This window comes from Numida meleagris, chromosome 3, assembly GCF_002078875.1.
Source record: "Numida meleagris isolate 19003 breed g44 Domestic line chromosome 3, NumMel1.0, whole genome shotgun sequence".
Classification (NCBI taxonomy): domain Eukaryota; kingdom Metazoa; phylum Chordata; class Aves; order Galliformes; family Numididae; genus Numida; species Numida meleagris.
Window position 1 is genome coordinate 10,095,242 of NC_034411.1, and position 19,564 is coordinate 10,114,805.

Below are 19,564 nucleotides of genomic sequence, written 5' to 3' on the forward strand. Positions count from 1 at the left end.
GGACAGTAAGCGGGGGTACAGTGTGGTCTGTAAGGTCAAGATAGGGATGTATTTTCCAACTCACAATGTATCATTCTTCTTTGTATCCTCCCACCACGCTTACTGCTCCAATTATTAATGGAAGGGTTTATGCGGGATGACTCCTTTCACTTTTGCTTTAGATCCTAATGATGCCAGACAGCTGTGGGTGTAGGCAAGGGGCAATATAATCTGCTTTAAAAGAAATTAAAAGGAAAACAATTGCTTATGCAGGTGCTTGACATTGCACGACTTTGCTTGCTTGCCCGTGCTAGTGACGCAGAAAACAGCTGCCATACGGTATTGGTCATGAAAATAAGAAGCTTTAAGATAAATAAAACTCTTCCTCAAGTAATGCGAGACTGTATCTTCACACAGTCTGCTCTCTCCAAGTCAGTCACGCTGCTTCTCTGATACAGGAGAATCACTCTCTGAGGCACAGTTCTTTCTTTACCACCTTCGTGATTTCAAAACAGAAAACAATAAGCTGCTTCTTGGCAAATAAGCCCGAACCTTTGGGAAGGCCCTGCAGCACAGACACAAGAACTCACTAGGCTTTTGTAATACAACTTGCCTGCCCCAAACATGCTTTGATGATGTGAGAGCAAGCTGTAAAGAAACCCTATAAAGCTTCAAGTTGTGTCACAGCACTGAGGAATCCCGTTTAAAATCTAGTCCGTACTTTGTATTATACCATACTACATCTTCACTTAACAGAGATCTGAAAGGGAGCATTACATAAGAGTAAGGGAGGGAAGCTTCAAGCTGCAATTAACCGAGTGCCAAAGGAAGCACCGTGCTTTTCTACAGCTGCTGTGAGGTTCCCCAGTGACCCCCTACAAACGCAGCCCTTGGCCTGCCAAGAAGCAGCTATGTTGAAAGCTGGCAAGAGGGCTGCTTGCACCCTTCCCTCTCCCTACTTACAGTTCTGTGGCATTGGTGGGGATGTCCTGGGGCAGCTGGATCACCTTGCTCTCCTGGCAGATGAATATCCTGCCTGCACAGTGGCATGTGTGGTGCTGGCAGCCGGAGCAGCTGGCCAGGAGAATCAGCAAGCAGGTGAGACCCAAGGACATCTCTGTCTTCACATTTGTCTCTTTCTCCTCCATCTACAAGGAAGGAGTGTGAAGACCTCACGGTGCAACTCAGAGAGACGCCCTTCCTTGAAGGTCCGCCCTAAAAGCTGAGATGGAGCACGTGACTCCTGGGAGATGCTTTCTCAGCAAGTTTCTGTTCATGGTCAAAGATCCTTTGTGGGCTTGCAGTAGGATGGAGAGAAGCGATCCTGATTTTCCATAACAAAACTGTTTTTAAATATTTATGATTTTAATTTTTAAGCGTCATTGAAATCAAAGGCCCCAGCTGAAGGAACTGAATGCTTTTGATGCAGCGCATATCTACAATGGAAAGGGAGCCTTCTACCTCAGCTATGATATTTTACATGTTTTGTTTGATAAGACTAAGGGACAAGTAAGTATTTTTATGTCCTACATCCCAGGCATTTTTACCACTGAAGGAGAGGTACTATTTATGCTCCTCTTCATGGACCCAAGAATCCCTGCATTTATGTTGCTCCTAGGCAAAATATATATATGTCTATATATTACTTTGTAGGGTATATAATCTATTTCGCGTGTTAAGAGCTATATAACCCTGAAGCCAGAGCTAAATAACACACCTTTATTTTTAACTGTTATTTTTCTTTATGCACTTGCTGATTTGTCTCCCTTCCTCCCTGCCACTTTTAAAGGAACACAAAAGGAGAAAATGCCACAGCCCAAATGATCTCTGGAGAACAGTAAGCTAATTTTATCATTGGAAAACAAACAGAATAAATATTTGTTGCACAGCAAGAGGGAATAGCTTCAAGAAATAACTTCAAGAATATTATCATGATCATAAGGCCCAGACACTGAACCCCATCTTTGAGTCTGTACTTATTCACTTTTTGACTGAGCAAGATTACCTTCCTTGTTGCAAATATTAATTCTTGTGGAAGGGACCTTGCTAACACATTCCTGTCCCTGAGTCTTTCTGCACCAGCCTATCATCAGGAACCAGGGTTTGTCTACAAGACACTTGAAATGACACTTCAGTGATACATAGTTGTTTCTGGTTTCTTGTTGTGTTCGGAAAATGGCTGTTTCAGATATGCACAGCTTGTAAGTCATTTGCACGGTGAGTGAGCTCACTAGCAGGATTTCCATGGGTAACTCTGCTGATGTTGACTCACGCTAAAATCCTGAGCAAGCTGGAGGATAAGCTTGGTAAAAGCATCTGTTAAGTTGCTGGGTTTTTTTAATTTCTTTGTTGTTGTTGTTGTTGTTTTGTTTAATTCCTACATAATAATAACAATAAGCAAAGTTACTGAGACAAAAGACAGCATCTTTTCTCTGAAAAGATTCCACCATTCTCACCTTCAAAATAAGTACTGAAATGTAAATGTTTGAAAGGAGATGATTAAGACTTTTTAAATTATTCAACTAATTCTTTAATAAACCTCACAGTTACCCTAATATTACCAAACATCACCAAGTACTTGTTATTTTTCCCCAGTCACTGAAACACACTCCAGATGAGAATGGTGATATTTACATAGAAAAAGTTTAAAAAGATCATGACAGTCTCTTTCTAACAATGGAAGATTTGTAATGACTCGTAAAAGGATTAAATTAACTATGTGTATAAAATGCAAAGTCCATTTTGTTAAGGCTTCTTTTTAAGTGTCATAAGAACCGGAGTGACTGCCAGAGGAAAGAGTGACTCATTCCTTTAATAGATATGTATATGAAATACAGAATTTATGGGATAAAAAAAAAGACTGGGTGAGGGGATTGGTTGTCCCCTCTGCTCTGTGTGGCCTCACCTCCAGCACTGGATGTGGGTCTGGGTGCCACAGCACAAAAAGGGCATAAAGCTGTTGGAGAGCATCCAAAGGAGAGCTAGGAAGATGGAGAAGGGCCCAGAGGACTAGATGTATGAAGAGAGCTGAAGCCCCTGTGTCTGCTCAGCCCAGAGCAGAGGAGCTGAGGGGAGGCCTCATGGCAGCTACAGCTCCTCCCAGGGAGCAGACAAGCGTAAGCCATACCTTCAACCTGAAATACATCATTATAAACAGTCATGTTGTACTGATCAAATGGATAGTGGTTTTTATGACAAAGTTGAAAAAGTGGTAACATTCTCTGAATGTCAAGATTAGTAACAGCAAGATGAAGACATAGCAATTTGATTAACTCTGGGTTTCATACATCAAACCACACAATTTGTTCTGGATCTTAGCAACAATTCTATATGCAGAAGTTGGAAGATTAAAAAAATATCACTGGAGACAGAAGGGATCTTTTCAATTATTAATGACCTTCAAAACTACGCCAAGTGCGCTTCATTTTAACGCAACTGGTGAACCACAGACATTTTAAAACATTGGGTCAGGGCCAACAACAAATTATGAGTTTAATAAAGAAGAGGTGGAGTGAGGTTGGCTCCTTCCTGTTTTTGTTTGGTGAGGCATTTTTATCAGAATGGTAAACCGCTGCACTTTCATTCACAGCAGTTGGGAGTGAGATGGTGTTAAACAATACAAAAACGCCCAAACACAAGATTCTCCTGAAACATCGAGATAAAAGTGAGGGAAATATCCAGTTATCACTGAATTCAATAAAATCATACTAGTATGCAAAACAGAACCGCAATTTCATGCATATTACTGAAAGCATTCAGGGTCATGCTCAAACCACCTGGGGATAAATGGAGGCTTGGAATAATTTCCAACATGTTTTATATACACAATCCAAGGTCTTGAAGAACAGACTCAAGTGTCTGTTAATTTTGTGAATCAGTTATCTCTTCCCTGATTTCTGTCCATCATTGTTTAGTAACGCACAGACACATTACTACAGCTTCCTGGATGAATTAATCAGATGATGATTCTTCCCTTAACAACTGTGTTACCAGTTGAGGATCACCACTGTCTCCCTTCAGGGAGAAAATCCATAAAGAAGGAGAAGGAAAAATAGAGGCCAAGATACCTCTAGGTCTTTTCCTGGAGTGTCTGGATTCACAAGCAGCTTCCAGATTACCAGAGTGGAGCTGCCAGCATGCCTGAAAACCTGTTGCAGGAGACCCATGACAGCTCCTTAAGGCTAGTCCTAAACACATCCTGCATCTTCATGCCACCACAGGGTTTCATACCTTTTCCTCAGTAGCTTGTTCAAAGCAATAAACTAGTGCCTCCATAGACATGTCCCAGCTAGACAGATACTCTGCCACGCCTGAGGGTCAGTTGCCAGAAACAAGGACCTCTCTTGTGGAGATGGCTGACTATGATGCACCATCACCGACAATCCTACTAGTGACTGTATAGCTGTAGTGATGATGATGCTTTCATGTATTTATAAGAGCCTTATCTTTGCATTCCTTTGTAGCAAATCTATGCTCCAGCTGGCAAATTGGTCTTGAGAGTGTAAACTGTTTTCTTGAGTAAGGAAACAAAAATTTACTCAAATTGATGCACTGTAGCAACAGACATGCAATTAAATGAATCATGACAGAAACAATATTATAGATTATGTAATTAGATGACTTCTGGGATAGACAGTTCAATGTTATATGGTCACAGAGAACTCTTTAAATACTATAGTAAATGAGTCTAATTAATAGGATTGGGCTCTAAAATTAGCATTGGACTAAGACCGCAAGCACTGAGCCAGAGGAACTGTGGTGCTCTGTAGATCCCATCTTCTGGTCAAAGTGTCTGTCACCCGGATTGCTGGAGATACAGCGAGAAGTAAAACGAACCATTCCAGCTCTTCCTCTCTTGGCCTCATCAAACTTGCCCCACATACATTGAAATGACTCAAAATCTTTGCACTGCAGTGCAAGGACACGGTCAGCTCAGCACCTAAATCTAACTTTTCAAGAACAGTTCATTGTAAGACAAAGTTCACCATGCACTGGAGTACATCAGTCTGCAAGCAAGCAAGTTTGCCGTTTGCAGCAGTTTTGGCTTGTGCTTCTGTTTGTAAACACAACACGACATCTAATTAATTTTACACTCTTTCTACTGATGTTTCCCAGTCTCAGAATAGAGTTTAATTACCGAATACTACTGTTAGGTTGGCTTTGCTTAACCAAAATTGTTCTATAAAATGTGTAGGTAAATAAATTGCCTGTACGAACAGATGAAAAACAAACCATATCCAAAAGAAGTTTATCCTTCTGATTGGAGATTTCTCACTCTTGATGATTTCCAGCTCACAGGCCCTTCCTATGGGTTTACAAACAACAATAGCATTTATTTTCCTATCAAGCTATGATCAGAAAAATGTGTTTCCTATCCTGAAAAACTCACAGTGCGAGACATAACAGATGGACACCTAAGAGGAAATTGTTAAGAGAGAGTTTGATATAACATTGGTTTACTTTCTGTGAATGATCGACTTGGGTTTTAAAACAGCAGACCACCAAGGCCAATGGAACTTTTACCTGACAAAAAGATAACATTTTCCTATCAGAAATAATCTTGTAAGCAGTTTCTTTCCTTTTTTTCTTCTAAGCTTTATTTTTTTCATAAATGGAGATTATTTTAAAACACATTTGAATAGCTAGACTTTATCTGTGCCTACACTGCTGAGAACATAAAACATTAAGCTAGCCTAATAAAAGCAGTACCTTATTGCTTTCCCAATTTTTAGCCAGCTGCTTGCATGCAACCTGAACTGAAAAAGGAATGAAATTGAGATAGTAAACGAGCCACCAGAGGGAGTGCATTCACTCAAGAAGAAACACTGGGATGAGGAAAGGATTAAAAATGTGATGAAATTACTCTCACACAGATTTCCTGTGACTGTCTGCCCTTTGACTTCAAAATTTGACTGTGATTAGTTCTCTTATTAAATAGCACCTCTGCAGACCACAGAGCTGCACACTGTACAGCATTACATTTAATGCAGCAATAAACTAACTGCACTGTGCCTCCTGCTTCTCTCCTGTTATTCCCCGCATCCCAGCTCTGAAACTTAATTAGCATCTGATGCAAATGGCCCTGCCCACCTGCTTAAACTAGGGACGGGCACTTCTCAGCATGAAAGGACATCGATCCCTTCTAACATTTTTGCTGATATTTCTCCATAGTGAGAATTTGCTTCTATTACTATCTAGGGGGGCAGGAGAATTATTACTATTTATTTTACCCCCCTTATACTTTTGTGGCATTGGTGGTGAAGCTCCCACCCACCTCTTTACCCACAAGATTTTTCAGAGGCAGCCTAAGGTTATAAGTACCCTCACATATTTCAGAACTACAGAAGGCTTTTGCAAGAGACAACACAGAAGCCAGAGAACAGTCCTTGCCACATTCACCTATTACTGCTCCCTAGGCTTGAGTCAGTTCATCCCCAGTTAATAATCAAAGACACAGCCCATCTGCTAGATTTCAATTATATGTCTACAGAATAACAGTTACGGAAGCAATGTTCCTTTGCATAGGTTTTTCTGGATCAAAATAACACACAAGAAGTACCAAAGGCTGCCTAGAATCTCACTTTGCTTCATCTACTCTTCTCTTATGCCTTTCCCTGTCAGCAAGCGAAGGGCAGAGGTGTGAGGCAAGAGTAACCTTGCCTCAATGTAGCATAAGGTAACCCTGCCCATAATAACAACCATCCATGTGCATATTAGCACCTGTAGAGAAACAGTTAAAATGGGAAGATACCAGAACACCTGTATACCTAAATCCCTTTATAAACTCTCCATAATTAAGGATCTAATTGCCAGTTTCCAAGGAGCCTAGAAACATTAGATAAAAAGCCTGGCAAGAAGCTGGTGACATTCAGCAGGGATGAACGCAAAAGCCCGCAGCTGGGACAGACTTCCCACAAGGATATGGGCCCAGCATTGCCTGACCCCTGAGCAACCTGGTCTGACCTCACAGCTGACCTTGCTTTGAGCAGAAGGTAGGAGTAAACTCCTCCTGAAATCCCATTCTACCCGCATTCTTTTGTGATCCTACTTACAGCTCAGAAAACAATCTTCCTAGGATGTTTTAAGGCAAGACTGACTACTCACACATTTCCTGCAATCTGCACTGTCAGTTGTTTTTGAGCGTGGTTATGATTTACTACTCAGCCATTTGTCTTTCATCTGTAACTAAAGAGAAATGTTCATCACCATGGAAAAAATAGGCTAACAATGCTTCTTGCCCACTGTTTCCAAGTTCATGAGCCTGCCATCCATAAAACTATGCATTTTAACAACAAGCCTGGATATCTTATCCGTCAAAAGTCAATAGATCATTAATACTTCGAGTACAACTTATCATGAAACAAAATGAATTAAAGAAACTTTAACATAACAATGCCTCCACAACGTGTCACGTAGCTAGCATCCCCTATGAAGGAAAGAGAGCAGCCTGGCAGAGCACACAGGAGGAATTTTGAGTACTGAAGTACTGAGACATCCCTAAAGAGAAAACTTGCTTACTCCTCTAACACCTGCAATCTGCCCACAGACAGCACTGACAGCCTGTTGTTTGGCTAGGGCAACTAAATATGCTGAAATTCTTTCAAAGTGGATGAGCGTCTCAGGCACTGAAATATATTAAAGAAGTCTGAAAGAAATATCTTGACAGTATACAGCAGGTCACTTAACTTTCTACTGATGTCTTTGTTACCAAGGCATGCCACAATGCATAAAAGTTACCTTCTCTGTTGCTGACCTCATGCATCTTAGGGGAAACTATCTCTGCATGAGAAAAGGAAGAGCTCAGCCCTGATTGATACATGAAAGACACTAAATATCCTAGGAAATATATTTTATTCTGACACTTGGTACAAGAAAAAAAACAGTCAAGAATACAAATTAACATCTGTTAAGGCCTCTGAAGAAGATGCAAATGACTAATCCCCAAAGCAGGTTTGGAAAAAGAGAAAGAAAAAGCATTGTGCAATTAGTGCAGGTTATTAATATTGATAGTGGAAGGCTAAAATGTGACAATTACTCTGCAAGTGTTACAGTGCGTTGGGTACTTCTTACCTTCACAACAGGTAGGCTAAATAAGCTGCCTGAAGTGATAATTAGGAGCCAAAGAATCACTGAGCTTTTTTTTTTTTTTGAACACTACATAGTGAGAACGAATATTGCACCTTTGTTTTAAGCATCTTTAGAAGGGCAACCAAGGGTTTTCCTACTCTGCCTGAACCTACTCCGACTGAACAGCAGACTCCCTCCCAAAACTTACTGCAATCAGTGACTGATGTAGAACTCCATTAAAATCTAAATACTGTTTGGACCTCTTGCAGCCATGTTCCTCTTTCACTCTTCCCTGCTCTTCCTGCAGGGATTCCTCAGCTGCTCTTGAGCAGTAACCTATTTTTCCTTTTTTTTTTCCTCACCCACAAACAGGCTCACTGAAGTTAATAGGATGACTTATAGAATGAGGCGCTGACAATCATCACTAAAACATTCAGAATCTTTACCTTACATTTATATGATAAAATAATGAGAAATCATGTATGCACTTAAACGTAAGCAAATTGAGTATTGAAAAGTAAGCTGGGCATGTCTAAACAGACAGCAGTTAGAACTGGTACTACAGGAATATCCAATGCTATATCCTTCCTGGGAATCGTTTCTTCTTCCATTAAAAAAAAGAAAAACACAAAAAAACCCCACTCTTCTGCCAGGAAGCAGATTATTGTATGGAAGGTGACAGAGAGGGGCGCCTCATTCTTCATCTGCCTGCAAGTGCTCTCAGCATATGTCAAGGAGGTCAGGCATGGCTCTGTGAAAGGAGGAGGAGAATAAGGTCCTGCCATTGCTCTTAATGAAAAGAATGAAGGTAGACTAATGAGATTTTACAAGTGACAGAAAAGAATCTTCTCCATCTAGCTCAGGTACTTTTATAGCCCTCATTTCCATGTTTTCAAAGCATCTCACTATTCTAATACGCATTTCTGTCCCCGCTTCTGTGCTCAGAAAGACCTCTAGCACTTGGCTAGTCTAGGGTTGGGAATCTTTTGATATGTGCTCTGTGCTTTTCTGCACATCCAGCTGAAAGTTGGCTATCTGAGCACGTGGGAACTCACTGGTATCTGCTGGGAGGCCTGGGGAAGGGCAGAGATCTGCTAAGGTTCCCATTCACATCCCAGGCAAAACCTCAACTTTCCCTTGTCTTCACTACACCTGATGTTTACATGGCACATAGATATTTTTCAAATAATTCAAAAAAACTCCACAAGCCACAGCTGAAGTTCCTAGACATGTACAGCTACCCAAATTAAACCTGGCCAGTGCACTAGAACATCCTCATCTGTGTGGAAAAAATAAAAAGCGCTAATAGATTTCTATTACACCTCTCAATAGATTGCATGTTTTCAACTCAAAATGAATCTCCAGGCTACTGCCACCCTTGTGATAACACTGAAGGGTCAAAGGAGACCCACTGGTGGGTCAAAGGAGAAAAGTGTTACATATTCCCACTAAAATCTGTTAAACACTGTAAATTCAAAGCAGAATCTAAATCCATGCTCCACCAACATATTCCATATTTCATTCCTCTCCTATGATTTTCCTTATCCTTTTGACTCACAAAATGGTTTTGCATGATATAATTTACTGACTAATGACATATCCTATTGTGTTACATCTGACTAAGAGGAGAAAAAAAGTACCTCTGGGACTCAACTGACAACAGGCTGGACACAGCAATCCAATGAACTAGTCTTAGAATGGCTTAGGTTGGAAAGGACCCTTAAAGATGATCTTGCTCACATAACTTCTGATTGGCCTGGTGCGTGAACAAAGTGACTTTGCCTCTGCTTGCAAAACAACGCGTGGCGTGCCCTTCAAGAGAAAGCACTGCGTTCACAGCCTCAGGAAGACTTTTATTGCTTGTTTGAAAACAAAGCATGAGAAAATTGCTTTGCACCCTCCCAAACCACAGCAGCTTTGGGGGTTAGACAGAATATTCCTGGCAACATATGAATGCCCTCTAAGTGCAGGACAGCTGAAAATAATCCTTCCTCTTTAATTGTTAGAGATACCCCACCCCACTCCACCATAACACATTAAACCTGGGCTTGCAGTCCTGCCCTTGGAAGCCAGCTGTACTTGTTTTCTGCCCTGCATGTCCAAAGTAGTTTCCATCTGCTCAGCTATGAGGCTACTGCTGGAGACTATTTTATGCTATCCACCCTTCTATGCACAGCAGTGAAGCCATATGGGACAGTGAAGATTTCGTCTCAAACTGTACTGACATTCACCAGACTTGCAGGATTTTCTATTTCTGTGCTATTCTCCACAGTCCTATAAACATTTCACCCTCTGTGCAAAAACCATGAAGCAGACCTGATTCCAATAACAGATCCATTGAGTTAATGATGACACATTATTTATACCAGTTGAAGATGAATGTGACAATAAAAGAAATTGAAAAATACCATTGAGATACAGCTAACATTACAGATAGGGAGGGAATATAAGTAAGAAGGAGCCAGGCTGTATTTCCCCTGACCACAGTGCCAGTGTGCCAGAGCACCACTTCTGAAGGTTTGGCCTGCAGCAGTCTGGATAAACAGCTTGTCTCTGGATCAGAGCAGCAACAGAGACGCTAAAAGGCAACAAATCTAGGAGAGTGCTATATGGATATGCTGCTGAGCTCTAACATATTAGCTTTTACAGAGAGCTTTCCCTTGAATCATAGAATCACCAAGGCTGGAAAAGACCTACAACATCATCCAGTCCAACCATCTACCTATCACCAATAGTTCTCTCACTGCTTACTCTTAAGGCCTAATTGCATGGCATTATCTGGCCAAACAATGTATGTAAGTAACCTTTAATAAAAATTGCCAGCAGGGACCTCAGGTACTGCAACAGACGAGGAGCTGTTCTTACCTTGCATGTTACCTAAGGGCTGATTCAAGTAGATACAGTTGAACCATTAAGCCACTGGTCATCCTAATTTATCTCAATTCAAATGAATTGTAGAAGTGATTTCACCAAATGCTCACAGTGACGCTCAAGCGTGGGATGAGGACTGAGTTTTTAGTGAGGCAGAAAATGACTGAAAAAGACACTCTGGGAAAAAAGCAACACTAAGAAAATAAAATCTTTAGCCTCTGCATGATGGTTACACAACTCTGCCATACTGGCGTAACACTAAACACACCTGTGCCTAAAGAAAAAGGATGAGCAACAACCATTCTACATGAGATGATGTTTTGGGAAGAAACAGAAACCCAGCTCAAATGTACCCTACAGACAGGATATTTGGCCAAATCTAGAGCTGGCATCAGCTGACAGAGCCCTGCGAAGTCATACAGCTTATGGACAGAAAGTACGCCAGCTCCAGTAGGAAAACGTCCCCAGGTCTGATTGTGGCCAAGATTCACACTTTCACATCCTACTGTAAACTCCAACTTGCATCACTGACAAACCACAGCTGTTGTAGAGTGTGTTCTCCAGCGTGTGTAGGAGAAGGTGACATTTCTGCCATATATGAAGGTGACAGCACCGAAGTTAAGCCTCGCATCTGTAAATAGCTTCTAGTTTATCCTTTTTCTCCTTTGTCTCCAAGTGATTCGACAGAGGGCAATGTGGCACATTTCCAGCAGTAGGACAAAGTGAGACTGGGGAGAGGCTTGTAGAAGATCACTGGCTCAAGAAACATTATTAGATGTTCTGGATATATCTGATGTTCACAGAGAGGGAGCTGGCCACAATGGACTGCATTCATGGCCCCTCTAGCAATAAGGATCTCTATTAGGTAGCATCTCTATTTAGTGACTGTCCAATGAAGCCAGTGACTGCTTTGTGGTGAGAAGAATCAGACAGGCTGTAAGGGCAGAAAATAAAATTAAACTGATTAACCTCAGCTCCAGGTGACTGGTAACCTACTGGAAGAACTATACAGCAGTCACAGTCTAAGAGAACTTCAGAATCAAATAGTTGAATGACTAAGAACCAAGTAGAAGTATCCACCTAAAACATCCTCCCATCTGAAGAATGGATCTAATGTCAATCATAAAGAAAAGGCCCCAGGGAGACCTGGGGGAAATCAATCACAAGCCTTTGATCATGATAACAACACAGCAAATTACAGGAAACCAAAATAAAGGTGTGGAGAAAAGGAAGATCTAGAGTTCCAAAAAAAAAAAAAAAAAAAGCTGTTTTTATGTGGTTTGGGTTTTTTTGTTTGTTTGTTTTCAAAATCAACACACAAAAGACTTAGGTAATTCTTTAAGTCCATTGTAGATACAAGGGTGGACTCTGACTCAAGGAAGGATTAAACAATTACTTGGAGGACTGAAAATGTAAGGTTGCTAAACAGAAAAGCACGAAGAATCACAGGATATCTCCAGAGCTGAAAGCTAGAGGCTAAAGTAGTATGATTCCTTCTCATAATACAAGTTTTCCCTGCTCCTCTTCTTCCTTAGATGTCCATTTAGCAGCACACCTGGAGATTGAATAGTGCATCCTTTGTGTGAACACTGTTGCCATTTTAAGCACGTAAAACCCCACAGTGTCTAGTTCTGACAGAGTATTAGCTTTTCACAGTAGATGAAGACCTTCTACTATATAGACTGGATGCTATTTTACACTAATCTCTAAGTTCTGATTCTGATACATACATCATCTTGTACAGAATTTGTATAGAAGAACACTGAAACATGCCAATACTGATTATTCAGGAAATTGGAGAAACTTTCTAGTAGTTAGCTCTTGAGTTATGTATTCCTACTGCCTCCAGATTCACACAAGGACAGTGGTTCACTACTAAGAGTTGAAGTCATTGCTTGCCAAGTACACGTCTAAATTTATGCATCTGAATTGTTTCGTGCATATCAAATTGACAACTCATGCTTAAACTTGGATGCTTGATTGAGAATAGTCCTTAGGGGCTTCAACTGGCAAAGGATGGAACCTCCTGTTTTGAAAGAAGTCCTACAAAGTATTTTCTTTTTCCTTATCTTTTATTTAAGCTGATCTACTTTCAAGCACCTGCAATTTAAGGTCAGTTTCCAATCCCTCAGATCACGGAGTAAACAACAGAAGGTGTTTCTCTGCTGTCTCAAGTTTCCTTGCAGAAGAAGAAAGCAGAATTAAGACATGGAATCACCACTGCATTGCCTTAAGCATAATTACTGGCAGATTATCATAAGCATACAAATAATCAAAGCAAATTTCAGCTATGAAACACATCATTATGTGTGTCCCCTGCCCTACGTACCCTAACAGAAACATAGTGCCAAAGTACACAGCATGCTCTTGATGCTTTTTTTTTTTCAGGCTGGAAGAGAAATTAATCTGAAAATTATCTTTGCTCTGGAGGCTTTAACAAAATTACTGTATTTAGTGAAATAACCAGATAAAAATGCAAAAAAAGAAGTGTTTTTATTTGGAAGAATTAGACGGTCTTAAAAGCTGTAGGCAGTCATAAAAAGAAATGTTTTTAGGTACAGCAGAGTTCCCTGAAAGAATAAAGCTTAGCAAGTAAAACGTTCAAAGGCAAACGTCTCATACCCAGTACTTGTGATGTATTTTAACTTTATTCTTTTCATCCTTCGTTAACAATTCATCTGAATTTTAGTGGCCCTGTAAAATAACGTACTGATAGCAGTCTATACAGTGTATGAACCACCAGATTCTCCTACAGGGCTCTGTAATCGCCTCCAAGTCCTTCTATGTACCTAATACTCAGGCTACGTGCCAAGCTTACACAGGGACCAACTGCTATGCCAGACTATGGATTTTGTTCATTAATATTTACTTTGTTTTTTTTGTTTATTTTTAGCCTAATTTATACTTAGCTCATTGAGCCTATGAAGCATTTTGTCAATAAATGATGACGGTATTTTGCATATGTCACACCACTTGTCCTTGTATGTCTAACAAGCGTATTAGCATAGTAGTGTCTGGCAACAGCTTTTGGGAAATTCTGTTCAATAGTGTTTGAGCATGAAAACACACTTCCGAGGTGGCTTCAGCTTCTCAAAGAATCCCTTGACCTGGATACATAAAGATATTACCAACAAGGTGATCTCACCCTCTGAAACCAAAGTGCTTAAAACTCTCCACAAGGAATAAGTTCCAGTTCAGTGCAGTTGTACATACTTTCTTCCTAAGTCCAACTAAAATATTTTGCATAGGATTACATGTATTTTTCCTAAGACTGTAAAGCCAAGAGCCACACATTGGCTCACTTATTTGCCAGATACTGCAAGAGATGTCCCACTGCTGGTGGCAGAGATCAGAAGAACACTTGTGCAGACCATACAGCGCATTAGATGGTGAGCATCTGTCTCGGTGTTTTTACTTATGTTCTGAGCTTCTGTAAGGAGACTTGACTTAAGAAAAGAAAACCTTCTGAAGGGAAAAAGAGATGATGTTTCACTTAGGGAAGATCTAGGCATGCTCTGGAAGAAGTGCCTGTGACCACACGGGTTATGGCAGCAGCAGCAGCGAAGATGCACAGCCCAGAGGGGGAAGGCTGCAGCACATGCTGCCACATGGTGCCCTTCTAGAGCTGCCTTGGCTGGTGCATTGGATGTCTGTCACCTTATGGAGTTGGTTTAAACATGAATGCAGCTTCTGTATGCTAGAGGCAGGGCTTGATGGATAATCGCATAATGAGGGAACGAGATCAGAAAATGAGCACATTTGACAGAGGCAGAAAGAAAAGGAAGCTTGGTGACAAACAGTTAATGCTCATCCTCCTCAAAATAAATACATCAGGGTTAGCAGTTTCTAATGAATTCGGTGATTCTATTTAGCAGTGGAAACGCTGTTTGCTGCTTGGCATTTTAGTGCTTACATAATTTATAGTCTATTATTTGGTAATGTACTGAAGCAGGTTGTTGTCTTTGGCACCATCAAAGCTGTTTGCTAATTCACTGCTTGACCTTCTCTGCATGCAGATAAAATGGAAAAGAACTGGCACAGGGCACACTGGGGTGTCTCCAAGAATGGCTTGGTGTTCAGGCAGTTTCATTTGTATGAACTTCACTACTGAACTATTTTTTCATGTATATATACACACTTTTGGAAAGAAGTAGCAAGCATCCAACCAGCATTTTAAGACCAACATATCTATGTTCTGTTTAGTTTCCCAGCCAAATGGGATTTTATAACCCTAGACTGTGAAAATGGCTGGGCACTATCATGTAAGAGGACACAGCATGTTTCCATACCGTGCCTATGAGGCACCTCTCTAGCCAGGGAGTGCCACAAAAAAAACCAGAAAATTAACTTCTGAAGAACATTTTTCTTCATGCACTCTCCATCAAAGAGGGAAAAACAAATATTTCTAGCATGTCACAAATAGAAGGCTGTCCACTGACTGGGCCTCTCTTTGGTAATGACAAGCTGCTCAGAATATGCCACAGTGCACACCCTGGTGACAATTTGCCTGTGCCACAAAGTCACAGTTCTTCAAGCAAGAACGTTAAGCCCAAGTGGATTCTAATCACCTTCAGTTTGGACTGCAAGACTAACCACTCTGTAGATACAGCAATTCTTTATTACTGCTAACTTTACTCTGTCAGTGCAGACTCACTGCAGGGAGTATGTGGAAGTTAGAATAAGATGACAGAGCTGCCACCTCTCCCTCCTAAGGCTTCACCTGACAGTCCACACTGTGCCCACCACTGTTCAACTAACCACCACAAATCAAAAGCATGTTGCAATATTTTTTTTCCATTTTTAATTTAAATTTTTTGTCTAATACAGCAGAAAAGTACTGAGACAGGCAGTGATAATTTAAATAACTTGTTAGTGCCAAAGCTGTTGAAAGGGTTATCTCAGAGATGCCCAGTAGGGGCAATAAGATGGAGAAGGTGACATCATGGCAGGGTTTTCTTGATGCTTTTTCCCCAAGCGTGACTTTTTTCCCTGTGAATTGCTTTTATGTTTCAGAGAAATAGTTGTGAGCCACAAATACGTGTTAACTGGAATTGATCAAGGACAAAATGAATAATTTAATCTCTGAAGAAGAGATCAACTATATCGCTACAGACATTTTAGCAAAGGTTTTTTTCCCTGATGCTACAGTTATCCTGCTTCAGCTGCATTAACACGTAGCAGCAGTATTGCTTTGTTTCTCAACTGGCACCTCCCAGCAGAATTCCCCACCTTTTTGGTTTTTTTTTGTTTCAGCACTCTGATCTTAAAGAGCATGAATAATTCACAAAGAATTCCATACCTCTTCAAAGCATTCTGTTAAATAAAACCGCATACTTAATTCTTTTCTTTGCTGATTATCCGCAATTAGGAATAACGATTTGAATTGTTGAGGGCAATGATTCCCAAGCAGCTCTCTACATATGACTACAGTCACCTCCTTGTTCTGTGTCAGACCTGGAAACAAGTCTGTTTGTGCTACTTAGACACAACAACTTACATTTTTATATATTGCTATACTGCACCTGTTTCTATTACAGCACCCTCAAAACACCTTTACTAGTCAAAACAACAGCAAAAAAGTAAAAGGTTGAATAGGGCATAAGAAATTTTCAGGCAATCAAGGCAAAGCTGCAAGTCTAACTAAATGCTGGCAACGTACCACAAAATGCACAGAAACACAGTCAAAAAGTTAACGTCTACTCTGCCCCTTTTTGTAGACCCTCTTTTAAAGTGCACATTGTAAGATGGATGCAAACTCCACAACTGTAATCACGGAAAAACTGCATATGCAGTATTACCAAATTCACATTTAGTCAAGAAAAAAAAAATATTGAAATTCTTAAACATTTGGTTTCTGTTAGAGTGCTCCAGCCATTATGTTTGTGTTTTTCCCCTTTCAGTCCTATTTGGCTTAGGTTTCTGAAAAATAATAGCAGAATAATACATTTATCGTAGATCTTCTGCATAACCTATATTCACACGCCTCTTCTCCCCATGTAAAGACCTAAAAGTTAAAAGTACTTCTCACTTACAAGATTAGCATAAAAAACATTTTTTGTCTAGTGCTCGCTTACTGAGGCTCCAAGATCAGTAAATACTGCATTGTATAGCTAATGTAAACATTGTAGTTAGCTGTATTAGCTGCCTCCTTTAAACTTGTAACTTAAAAGGTCCCTGCATTAAAGTTCTTCAAACATTATGGACTTACTACTCTCATAGCTTGGTTAAGTTCACTGATCTATCACAACTATATTTTAAAAATACTTTTAAACTGTCAGCATTTAGCTTTGAAACAGAGGACAACAGTAGTGATGTGCATAAAAGAAGCAAGGCCAAACGAGCAGCCATCATTTTTTGCAGAGCAAAATCTTTCCTTGGGACAAGCTCAGTCCCCAAGTTCTATCAAGCTCCAACTCCATCTGAAAAATCTATTCCCTCTCCAATCTGGCAGGTATTTTTCAGTCTGAGTACAGTTCATACAAAGCTAGGTCAGTCAATATTGAGACTTCCCTACTCCAGGCTAGAAAATGACCGAAAATAGAAATAAGAATATATAAAATAAGAAATATATAGAAATATATAAAATAAGAAATAAGAAATAAAATAGAAAATAAGCTCTAGTCAAAAAATAACAGCACCTATTCCAGCCAACATGCAATAGGTAAATCAGACAAGGGTGCCCAGGAGTCACCTTAAAGATCTAATATGCACTGAGTACATGGTTTTGGCCAGGCACTGAAGGTCTGCAGCAGACCCAGGAACTGAACCCAGGCTTGACACATCCCAGTCCAGCATGGAATCATAGAATCATTAAGGTTGGAAGAGACCTCTAAGATCATCCAGTCCAATTGTCCATCTACCTCCACTACCACCTTTCATTCTGTTTCTCATTTTCCCCATAGCTCCCTACCAAACCCCTGCCCAGCCCAACCCAAGGTGTTGCTCTCGTGCTGCAGAGCTCAGCCAGCCCTTCTAACATCTCCGATCCCCTCTCACCATACATTTTTTAAAAGTTTATTCCTGTTAAAAAGGTTTTTTCTTTCACCACAATGGGAAGAAGCGCTTGAGAACGCTTGGAGTTACATTGGGAAAAGAGAGAGGAAATTTCCCCAGAACAGAAAGACAGACATCAGAAAATGAGACATGGCATTCATACATCTCTTGGAGCACCTTTGAACTGATGTGGTATTCAGCAGGATGTCTCTCTGGCATAGACTGAAACTGTTCATGTACATAGTGAACAGCCTTACTTAGAAAGAATAAGCACACTGCTTGCAGAAGTATTAAATACTAAAGGAAATAGAGATAAAACTACTGCTTCTGCCCAAGAGACTTTGTTCCTGTTAAAACCTGAAACAGATAAAATGCAAAAGGAAAAAGAGTTTGAAGAAAGAACCATGACTTCAGCCTATGTATTATAGATGGAGTCTACAGTACATTTGTAGCATTTCTAAAGTAATCCTCTAAATAAAGAACAACTTACATTTACCAGCATGAAAACCTCTTTCTTATGAGCCAACATGTGGTATGTGAAATGCAGCGGAGGCCTTCTAGTGAGATACACATCAAGGAAGAGAATATGATTAGCACAGAGTGACTCAGACCATTGGCCACACTGGATTTCTAACAAAGAATCGGGCACAAACAAATTCAGGGAGAACAAAGTCTGTACAGGGAACTAGAGATGGCTGCTAAAAGATAAAGAACTGTAAAGAGGGTGAGGGGAGGTCAGCTATCTCATTGGGATGGAAAAAAAGGCAAAGTGAGATAAACACCATTGCCAAGAACAGCATTAAAACAACAGGCATCCTGGAGAAGCACTGAGTAACTAGCACCATCCCAATCAAACTAAACCACAGTAAGTAGCAGAAAGTTTAAGCTTCAGAACTGAAACCTTTCTCATCTGCCTGTAGTTTTTGAGACTTAAGGACTCCCTACCAATCTGTGATTCCAGATAGAGAGGAATGAGAGGCTTTCCCTCCAGGGATGCACCTCCAAATATCACCACCCCACTGGATCCACCCAAGGATTAGAAAAAACAGCAAAAGCACAGTTTGGGAAAACAAAACAAAAACAAAACACAAAGGAAGAGGCTTAAGCTAAAGATCGCCATGAAGTAGAGAGACAGGTGCAAGGAAAATGTGAAACAGAGCCACCTGTAATCCCCAGCTCTGCAGCAATTTCAGGAGGAAAGCAGTGAGTAGCACACACAAACCAAAATACAGAGGGCTTCAGTTTTGAAGATGTCCACGATACAATTTCAGTGAAAGTGAGGATTCTTGAAGTGTATGCACAGCAGAAGTCAGCCACCTATCATTCAGCTGCCATACTTGCAGCGATACCATTCCATGAACAACTGCTTTCATTCCAGCTGGTTTGCGGAGCCAGATGCAATATCATTAAAACAACAATGATAAGCAGCAATCTTTGGCCAGGCAAGTGTCACCAACTGCAGGTGACGGAAAATAAGTTTTCTGGAGCCAGCTGGCAAGAACAGGCTGTTGCTAAAAACCTCACAAAATGAAATATGGTCTTGTTTAGGGTTTACATTAGCTTATAGAAGTATCCTGTAAAGCCAACAGCTTGCTACAGAGGTGTCAGTGACTGGGAGACACTGTGCACAGAGATCAGGTCTGGGTCCAAACAG

The 19,564-nt window shown here is 40.6% G+C and overlaps 1 protein-coding gene across 5 annotated transcripts in view; it reads right to left on the reverse strand.

Moving 5' to 3' along the window:
• FSHR (follicle stimulating hormone receptor) overlaps positions 1 to 19,564 on the reverse strand; it is a 100,717-nt gene that overhangs the window by 74,978 nt on the left and 6,175 nt on the right. For 2 of the 5 annotated variants that reach the window (XM_021390909.1, XM_021390911.1), the window contains exon 1: positions 943 to 1,188. The exons of 2 other annotated variants lie outside the window; for them this stretch is intronic. In XM_021390909.1, coding sequence (XP_021246584.1) covers positions 943 to 1,127 — 185 coding nt within the window. In that variant the 5' untranslated portion in view covers positions 1,128 to 1,188. Of the gene's footprint in view, positions 1 to 942; positions 1,189 to 19,564 lie in introns of those variants that run through there. One more of the 5 variants, XM_021390912.1, reaches the window with a different exon arrangement.